The sequence below is a fragment of the Zingiber officinale genome, chromosome 4B, assembly GCF_018446385.1.
Source record: "Zingiber officinale cultivar Zhangliang chromosome 4B, Zo_v1.1, whole genome shotgun sequence".
Lineage (NCBI taxonomy): Eukaryota > Viridiplantae > Streptophyta > Magnoliopsida > Zingiberales > Zingiberaceae > Zingiber > Zingiber officinale.
The window spans coordinates 83,309,910-83,320,357 of record NC_055993.1 but is presented as its reverse complement, the minus strand read 5'-3'; the positions used below and the strand labels follow the sequence as shown (position 1 = coordinate 83,320,357).

At 35.8% G+C, this 10,448-nt stretch overlaps 1 protein-coding gene across 1 annotated transcript; it reads right to left on the bottom strand.

The window, feature by feature from the left end:
• Nucleotides 1–7,807: 7,807 nt before the first annotated feature.
• Nucleotides 7,808–10,153, bottom strand: LOC121975321 (patellin-3-like). The gene is made up of 4 exons (XM_042526898.1): nucleotides 9,018–10,153; nucleotides 8,562–8,686; nucleotides 8,329–8,470; nucleotides 7,808–8,255 (listed from the first exon to the last, which is right to left on the bottom strand). Exons 1-4 carry the CDS (start codon nucleotides 10,104–10,106, stop codon nucleotides 8,004–8,006), a joined length of 1,608 nt encoding a protein of 535 aa, XP_042382832.1. The 5' UTR covers nucleotides 10,107–10,153; the 3' UTR covers nucleotides 7,808–8,003.
• Between the last annotated feature and the right edge of the window lie 295 nt (nucleotides 10,154–10,448).

The window sequence follows — 10,448 nt, the reverse complement described above, 5'->3', positions numbered from 1 at the left end:
GATCAGCCGATCGAGTCAAGAGGCGAAGAAGAGAAGTTAGGGTTAGGGCTTTTACTGCACTTCTTGTATGCTTTTGCTTGCTCTTTACTGTCCTTTTCTTTCTTCTTGTATTGAGAGCCTTGTAGGGCTTCTCTGCCTTCGGTAGTTACCGAAAAGGAATGTTTATTAGTGGAGGTGTGTGTGTGTGCGTGGATCCTTGGACTAGTCACTTCTTGTGAGGTGGATACCAAGTAAAATCCATTTGTTAGCATTGTTGTAGTTGTTTCTTGTATTTCCGCTGCACATCTTTGAAGAAACAAGTAACGCCGACCATGAGCACGCGACGAGCTATTCACCCCCCCTCTAGCTACATATTCGGTCCCAACAAAAACATGAGCAATGTTGGCAACCTAGGCTAAGATGTGGCCGGTATCGGGATGTGAGACTAAGATAAGCAAAGATGTCAACAACTTGGGTTGAGACATGAGCGATGTTGGAATCGAAGGCTGAGATAAGCAGAGATGTCCTAGGCTGAGATATAGTAGGTGTCGAGATCTGAACTTGAGACATGAGAGGATTTTAACGACCTAGGCTGAGACTGAGATGGATTTGATAGCTGAGACCTTGGAGGTATCAAGATCCATACTTGATTAAACTTTGAACTTTTGAGAAGAGTTTGTTGAGCAAGTTCAACTAGACCAAAATGTCTTTCAGATTGAGTCTGATCCTTTGTAGGCTAAATCCATCTCATCTTGACTTTAATTGACAATTTAGTATGATTTTTGACCCTATGAGACATGTGGGGCTGTAGAATTCTGTCACAATATTATCCACTTCCTTCTCTCCACGTCTTGATGCAACATTGCAAGAACCAAGCCGACAGTATTCACCCTTCCATAATTTTCTTCACATTTTCCTCCCTCGGCATCAAATATCTCTTCCGATCAAGCGATACCCCTCCTTCCTTTCCCTTTGCGAGATCCAAGCATGCTCTCTTGTACGAGCTCAAGATGACTTTAACTAGTTCCCAGATTAAAATCGGATGAATCAGATGCATCAACAAGGCATCTTTGATGAGTAGTTGCTCCCTCGTGGTCATCGAATTCTCAAATTATCATAATTGTCTGGATCAAATCATCAAATCAAATCAAATTAGTATTTGGATTATTCTAATAATTCTGTTATAGTTATTAGAATAATTCTCAGAATTATCTTAGAATAATTTTGTTATTTATTAATTATTCAGTTGACCAAATATTTTTTGAACATTATATATTATATTGTCCTTAGGGTAAATATAAATGAACAATAGATTTATTTCTCTCATATTATTCCTTGCTCTCTCCCTATTCTTCTTCTTACATGGTATTAGAGTCATCTCTTTTGATCTTCCCTCAACTTCTTGAGGCGGAGATCCAATAAACGATAATTTTTTTTAATTTTCTTATTTTTCTCTGTTTTCTTCCGTCGCCAACCCCTTTGTTTCTCTTTCCTTTTCCTTAATCTCTATTTTCTTTCTCTTTCAAAAAAAGAAAAAATTCCTTAATGATTTTGTCTCTATGGTTTTCCTCCACGGTCGTCAACCACAAGGTAGAAACTCTTTCTTGTGACACCATCCAACAGTTGCCGTCAGATAAGTTATTTTTAATTTGAGTTCGGTTCGAATTAGGACTCAGGTTCATGTTTAGCTCGAAAGATTCGAATATATTCATGAACTATTCGAATTATTATTCAAAAATAAGTACTCGAAAGATTTGAAATTTATTCATTTAATATATATTTAACTTATATTATTAAAATATTAAGACTCATGAGTGGCTCGTGAACTATTGAATGATATAATTTGGACTTTAGTTTGGTAAAAAAAAAATTGAACATGTTCAAGTTCGGCTCGAATTCGATAAATTTCAATACGAATCAAATATTTTTCGAACCGATTCGAAAAACTCGCAAGTCAGCTCGATTTATTTGCATCCCTAGCTAGAACAAATAATTCAGTATAAACAAGAATAACTTAGTGATTATGGACCTCTCTGAAATTTAGAGCTCTAAATAAGATATTTCGTAATCTCCAATATATCACATTAATATCATATTGTATAAAAATGTATTATTCTTCCTACAATTAAAAAAATCTCTATACAATTTTTTTTATAGACCCTATCTATATTATAAATTATATATCTTTATTTATTATTTTTTATTTAATATCTCTTTATTATTAATTACAAACTCCATCTTTAAAAAAACAAGATTTAAATTTTAATTATTATTCTTAAACTAAAAATCTTAAATATGGTTCAAGTAACTTTTGTTTTTGGATATTATAAACAGGGTCGGCCCTGAGGCATGCCACCAGGGGCTATGGCCAAGAGCCCCCGATTTTTAGGGGCCCCCAAATTTAACATGAATATATAATATATATTATATATACTTAGATTGTTTTAATAAAAACCTAAAAAATATATTTGATTGGATTATTTTAATAAAGGTCCAAAAATATATATATATTGTTGAATTGTTTTAATAAAGGTAAAAAAAAAATATATTTTCTATTAAAATTTAAGAAAAAAATCTAAAAAAGAAAATAAAAAAATAGAAGGAAGGTAAACGATTTTTTTTTCTCTTTTCAAAATTTTATTTATTATACAAATCTTTTTTCATTGATTTATTTACAGAAGTTGTTATAAGACTCTAAAGAGTAAAGTATGAATCTTGAACGTTAATTTTCTCCTTTCTTCTCCTTTGAATCTCTTCTAATTAAATTAGAAAAGTTTATTAATATAAATTTCATCAGCATCATCATTCATCAATATACAAACTTACAACGTAAGTTATCGACTTATCTATATTTTTTCTTATTGTCAATATTCAATATTGATTTTTAATATTATATTGGAGTCAATATTTTATAATTTTTCTTACCGATTTAAAAGAGTTTAAATAAATCATCTAGGGGTGTCAAAAATGAACCCGACCCGACGACCCAACCCGAGTCGACCCGAAAAAAATCGGGTTCGGGTTGGGCATTTTCGGGTTCGGGTCGGGTTCGGGTTGACCCGGGTTGGCTTAAATATAGGGTTTTGTGGGTTTTTTTAGAGTTAAATCAAATTTTATTTTAAAAATTTAGATGTTTTTATGTATATTAATATCATGTTTGTATGATAATGATGGAATATTGAGATAAAAGTGAAGAATTATAGGGAAAATAGCCCAAAAAAGTCGTTTTGAATCGGATTTTCGGGTTATATGGGTCGGGTTCGGGTTGATCGGGTTGGTCGGGTTCGGGTTCGGGTTGAGGTGTTTTGGGTTGAACTCGGGTTCGGGTCGGGTTCGGGTTGGGTTAAAAAAAAAAAAAAAAAAACTCAACCCGACCCAACCCGACCCGACCCACCCGAATTGACACCCCTAAAATCATCCCAATTTTAATCATCATAGAATAAGTTATATCGACGAATATTATAATTGGAATAGTCTCATTATTCCGAAAAAATCTATTTACGTATTTTCAAAAGAAAATAAAAGACTATTTTGGTTCTTATATAATTTATATATATATGAATACGAATTTCTATTAGTGTTTTCTTGTAAACAATCCTCTTTTTTACGATTAATATCTTCTGGAGTCCTTCTTGAGCGAATACATTTTTATGTAAAAATAGAACATCTTGGAGTGTACCGAATTTTTTGTCAGAAGACTCTATGGATTTTCAAGGATCCTTTCATTGCTTCAAGTACAAACTAGGATTTATTGTTCTTTGACTATTATTTTCACTACTTGTGTTTGTTTCATTGTTAACTTTGTTGTTGGTTTTGTGTGTCGTATTTTTACACTTGAAATTTGTAATACAAACATGTTTCTAAAAAAATATCAATCTTGGAGTTAGAAAAAAAACAAAAAAAAGAGTGGAACAGATTATTAAAACTCACAAAGGTGTTCTTCGTAAGTTTTTTAAAACTAGCTCTTCAATTGAAAATTCAGTTGATGAATTGCAAGAAGAAAGTCAAGAAGAACTAAATGATCATGTAACAAATGAGCAACAATTGAGTAATCAAGATGAATTAAATAATCATACAATCAATGAGCGAGAAGAATTAAGAGAAAATGATGATCATAGTCATGCAACGAATGAGCAAGAAGAATTGAGAAAAAACGATGTTAATGATTTGAATGTAAATGACTTGACAATTTTATGTATCGAAAATGAGGTATTAGGAAAACTTAATTTTGAAGACCTTATTAATGATTTTGCTTCTCAAGATGCTAGAAAATATAGATTTTTTTCAATGATTATTTCATGCTTATTTTTTTTATTGGTAGATATTACACTTTTTTTGAGAAGCTTAGGAAACATATTTTGTATGGTGTTACATTTTTTTAAGAATCTTAAGAAATAAATTTTGTATGGAGTTTATCATATTTTAAATGAAATATATTGATTTTTAAGTTTTTCTATTAATATATATTTAAATTGTACGTTAGTAAAAAATTTTTCCTAAGAGGTCATTTTTCTCTTTTCGTCCAAGGGCCCCCAAAAGTCAGGCCGACCCTGTTTATAAATCTCTTAAAATTATTGCATTGGAGATGTCTCAGATGGGGTTTCTTTGCCTTGAAGAATTTGGCACTGAAATTCAGCCTTTCCTGCAACGTAAAGCAAAACTTCAAATTTTCAGGTTCGTTCCCATGAATTTTAAACTCTGTTAATTTACTTCAAAGACTTCAAGCCTTTGCATTGAGCCCTGTGATGCCTTTGCGTTAGAGCTCTAATGAATTTTTTTATAGTCCAATATGTCACATTAATATTATAAACATTTTCTTTAATAGTTAGAATATTAAGTGATTTTTTTTTTCAATTCATAACATATAATTATGATTCTATGTATATTATATCAATTTCAAAATAAAAATCAGATTTAAATTTTCACTATTACTTTTAAACTATAAACCTCAAATTTTACCTTTACAATAATTCAAGCTTTTTATTCAGTTTTATTTTTTTACAAACCTCTCACAAACCTTACATTTGATATGTTAGGGCATCGCCAATGCAAAGTTTCTAAGAGGTTTCTAAAATAAAAAAAAACTTAATAAAAAACCTTGAACCATGGTAGATATAAGATTTGAGATTTATAGTTTAAGAGCAGTAATGAAAACTCAAATATACTCTTTTGTATCGAAATTGATGTAATATGCATGGAATCATTGGGATGCAAAGTTTAAGAGCTTTAACCATTGGTGTGTTTCGATGAGTTTTTATAATGTTGATGTTGCATATTGAAATAAAAAAAAAATAATTTAGAACTTTAACGATTAAATATGCCCTTATGAACTTATCAATGCCCCATAACTCTCTCCTAAGCTAATTAATGGCTCTCATTTTACGCAAAAAAATCTTCTATTGAAGCAATTAGCCCCCCTTTATGATCACTTCCACGCATGTATGATTGAACATTTGGTTAAAATCATACTAATCAAACTATCCAAAATCGAACAAATTGAATTATTTTTAAACCAATATCGAATTTTGTTATTGAAATAGAATATATCTAATTTCAAATCGATAAATTGAGAAGATAACCAAATTAAACATTTTTTAAAATAAAAATATTAACACTTTTTAATAAATTAGTTTAATAAAAATAAATAAATAATCTTAATCTTTTTTATTATTTAATAAAAAAAATGGAAGTTAAAACGAAACCAATTTACTAAAATAACCCATGTATTTTTTTTTTTGAAAAAACAAACATTTAAATAAATCGAATCAAATTTCTAAATTCAATCGAATTGAAATTTTGCTCATCCATATATACCTCTCCTTACATGTAACAATGGTACAACAACATATCATCTTTTTAATTTTTTAAACATCTAAGGATCGAGTCTCAACTTCGATAAATTAAGGGGGCATTTGGTTTAGGGGAATAGGAGTGGAGAATGAGAATGGGAATCATTGATTACCATTGTTAATGTTTGGATTATAGGAATAGGAATACAAATAAAGAAATGAATCCTTGAAATTGGATAATGACTCATTCCCATGTACCTCCCCTTCAATGAGCCATTACCTATTTTCATCAATCAAAATATTTCTTTATTCCAAAAATACCCTTGACCTAAAACTAAAGTTTTCTCCTTTAATATCAAATATCAAAATATATTTATTTATTTTTTCTTTCATATCACTTCTCTCTCCTTGTTCTCTCTCATCATTTTTTCTCTCTCATCATTTTATCACACACTTTCTCTCTCCTTAATCTCTCATATCACACTCTCTTACTTCTTTTTTTCTCGTTACACTTTCTCTCTCATCATACTTTCTCTCTCCTCAATCTCTTCCATCGCACTCTCTTCCTTCTTTTTTTTCATCATACTTTCTCTCTTCTCAATCTCTCTCATCACACTATTTTTTCTTTTTTTTCTCATCACATTTTCTCTCTCCTCAATCTCTCTTGTCACACTCCCTCCTTTTTTTTCTCAACACACTTTCTCTTTCATCATACTTTCATCCTATCATACTTTCTCTCTCCTCAATCTCTCCCATCACACTCACTGTTCTCTTTTTTCTCATTACACTTTCTCTTTCACCATACTTTCTCTCTCCTCCATCTCTCTCATCACACCCTCTCTCCTCTTTTTTTCTCATTACATTTTCTCTCTCTTCATCCTCTCCCATCATACTTTCTCTCACGTCATATTTTCTCTCTCATCTTCTTTCATCATGTTCTCTCCTATCACACTCTCTTTTCTCATTTTCTCTCATCACACTTTTTCTCTCTTCATTCTTTCTCATCACAATTTCTCTCTCATCATTCTTTCTCTCTCATCATTCTCTTTCATCATATTTTTCTCTCACATTCATCTTTCTCTCACATTTAATTTTTTCTTTTATTTTCCTTTAAGAGTAAAAAAGGAAATTTTGATTTATTCCGATAGAAAATATGCAAGTAACCAAACATTACTTTTAAGAGTGATATCCATGCTCATACCCATTCTCATTCCACAATACAATGATTCTCATTCCGATTCCTATTCCTAGGAAAAACTAAACGCCCCCTAACAGATGAATTTCTATTAATAGACAGTTGATATAAAAATGCTAGACTAATGTGTCGCTTGCTGTGAGTGCTTTCCAATTTATCCTGATTGTCAGTCAAAAATTTTTGTGAAATCAAATTGATCGATCCAAAATTAATTATCGTAAACTGAATATCTGGTGACACCTACAAATAATGGAAAGTGTCTTAGCTCACCTTGAACTAACCACTATTTGCGAAATAGTTCGACATCAAGATGGTACTTCTTTTTGCTCCCCATCTCGGATCAAATTATGGACCAATTCAATCAAAAAAGCATACATACACGCGGGATAATTGATTCTTCCATCGACCTCGTTCTAAAAATATCTCCAATATGACAATCAATAACCGCCAAGATGTATCCTTTCTTTTCGATTAGCTTTTTCTTTATTCTATCTTGGATTTTGCCTCCCTCGAGATTCAAATTGGATGTAGTGAAAGCCCAACTTGTGTATGTCTTTAGTCACCTCATCACCCGCTCTGAAACCCTAGTTGTGCATCCTTTCTAGCCACCAAATGGTGAACATTTTGGGAAGAGTGCTCACTTTGTCAAATCCCTGTATCAAACCTACAATACCTTCTTTCTGTCTTGTCCTCAATCTATTTGTTTAAGCGAAGATTTGACTGTAAACTAGAGAGAAGAGAAATCAGATTCCCTCCTCATACAAAAGCAAAAGTAAGCCAGTTATAATCTTTTGACCTAACCCTAGAATGTATCACTGCAAAATAGACGAAGGAGAAGCAACAATGAAACAATTGAGAACATCTGTAGATAACTCATGGTGGCATCGAATGTAGACAGATAACTCACATGATCTGATAACAGACACCAGCCAACACTGTCTGGAAGATTTGCATCAACTAACAACTGTAGAATTTTTACTAGATCGGTTGCTAATTATGGATCAATACACATTCATTTTTCAGCTACAGTTTGGACTGACTCAGTTTGAGCTCTTGATCTTGTATCTGCAGAGGAGGTTCTTCTTTTTGGAGGATGAATTGTGCACTGAAAGAACAATCTTCCCAGGCTCGGTAACCTTGAAGGTGCCCTTCAAGATAGGCTCGTCCATGGCGGAAAGCTTCCTCTCCTTTTGCACGATCACCGTGTACCGGTCGGCCGAACTCGGGACAAACTCAGCACTGTATGTGACATCCCAGCCGAGAACTCGAAGCTCCCAAATGAGAATGCATTTCTGCACAGCACTGCATCTTGAATCCATCCAACAGTTGATTGTTTTAGTGGACCGAAAGGATTCAACCGCTTACCTCGCTAATTAGTATCTCGACATCTTGCTTCACTGAGGGCTTGATAGTGAGATCTGTAGCAGCATCAGCAATGGTGAAATCAGGGTCATTCTCCCTGCTGAAGCCTCCATATTGGACTGGAACTTGCTCGGGCACAATGTATCTATCAGAGAAAAGTCGATCGATCGATGGATGGTCAATGGAGACTATCGAAAATTGGTTAACTAAACAATGAAAAGAGGGCAGAATTCAACTTAAAAAGGGTCTCAGCTGTCTTTGAGGGTCCTGCAAACACAAACTTGCTCCTGGTCCTCTTGGTGAAGAAGGGGCTCATCATTCGATGAAATGCGCGGTACCACCACGGAACGTTGATGAATATCTAGCAATCGCGATCAATGTTCGTCAAATTAGCTACAAATTCACAAGCTCATGATTCTGATAACCTAATCAAGACATGCCTCAGTTACTGAACTTAACTCTATGGATCATGTTGTTCTTCTTTTCTTTTTCAAAATTAGTTCATCAAAATGAAATTCAATGATAAGAAGGAAAAAAAAAAACCATGGATCATGTTCTTCTAGTGTTCATTTCTTAGTGAAGTTCATCAAAATGAAATTTTGGAAATGAAAAAAACTGCATTGAGCAAGAAGCAATTCAGCTCCATGGATTCTCTGAAACAATGGAAGGAAGGAAGGAAGGAAGGAAGCTACCTGCTTGGCCACAAACTCAGGGTAGTTGTCTTGGAGCAGAGCAAAGGCGAGGCGGATTTCCTTCGCCGGCCGGATTGCGTTTTTGAGGTCGGCGACCTGCAGCATTGTCGAGATACCGCCGGGAGTGAAGTCGAGCAGGTCGCGGATGCCCTTCTCCAGGTGCTGTATCCTCCACCTCAAGAACCGCTTCTTCTTCTCCTCGTCGGCGAACGCCAGAGCGCGCATCGCCTCACTTTGGAGCTCGCCGTAGACGCCGTAGCACACGGGGTGGCCTGCCCTGTCGGCGCCGTGCATGAAGACCACCCTCTCCAGATCAGGGACGCCGAGGTCCTCTTCAAGGAGGGCTTCGACGCCGAACTCCTCCCTCCACAGCACGGCGGCCTTGAGCATGGCCATGGCTTCCTTGGCGTCGAATTCCCTCGCGCGGAGGAACTTGAGGAGCACGGTGTCGCTCCTCTCGTCGGCCAGAAGGGGGACGCCCCAAATGAGTACCTCAGGGGCGCCGGTCTTCTCGACCTCCTTCACCTTCTTCTTTGTCGGCAGAGTGGCCACGGAGACCACGGTCTCCTCTATGGCTTCCACCGTCTTGGCTCCGTCCTCGTCCGCCTTGACGACATTATGCACTAGCTTTCCGTCGTCTTCCTCTTCCGACGCCGGATGCCGCAAAAATTCCGGTGGAGTACGAACTGGAGGCCCCTCTTGCTGGTTTTTTCCGGCTGGAAGAGGCGGGGAGAAGTCGTGGCCGGCGAGGGCGGCACGAACAAGCAGTTTGAGTTCGTCGAGGGCTTTCTTCTCGTGGTCACCGAGATCGGCGACGAAGGTACTCTCCTCCGAGAAGACGCCATCGTGGAAAGTACAGTCCGCCGTCGCATTCTCCTCCAAGGCGATGGCGCGCCTCTCCTCGGCCGCCTCCGCTGCCAGGGCCGAGAGCAAAGCCATCTTCTTCGGCCGCTTCTCCGGCTCGGGAACAGGCGGCGACTGCGGCCGCTGCTTCACCAGCTCTTTCATCGGCACCACCGCCACCTCTCCGACCACGACCTCCTCGGTCGCCGCTGCAACTGCTGCCTTCGCCACGTTCGCTTCAGCCATTGCGTCGGGCTTCGTACGACCATGAAAGTGGCGTGGGAACTGCAGGGAAGGCAGAGATTGTATATAAAACACGGACCACTGGACTGTCGACCGGTACAATTTACGGAACCAGTTTTATATTTTTTTAATTATTTTTATATACGAGATAATTTTTTCCTTTGCAAATAAATAAATAAATATACATATTATAAAAATATTTTTATTTTAATAACTTTAACCAAAATACTGCTTACAAAAATCGATTTTCATCAAAATTACTTCAATTATATTTTAATTAGTTTTTTCCCACGAAGTACTAATGGTTAATGGTTAGAAGATAACATATTTATTATAATAAGGGCA

Bases quoted from the DNA above. Each gene is read 5' to 3' on its own strand.
- LOC121975321 (XM_042526898.1), bottom strand. From the start codon at position 10,106: ATGGCTGAAGCGAACGTGGCGAAGGCAGCAGTTGCAGCGGCGACCGAG. The intron at 8,471-8,561 runs GTTGAATTCTGC...TTTCTCTGATAG, and splicing joins ACAGCTGAGACCCTTTTTAA to ATACATTGTGCCCGAGCAAG. The intron at 8,256-8,328 runs GTAAGCGGTTGA...AGTGCTGTGCAG, and splicing joins TCGAGATACTAATTAGCGAG to AAATGCATTCTCATTTGGGA.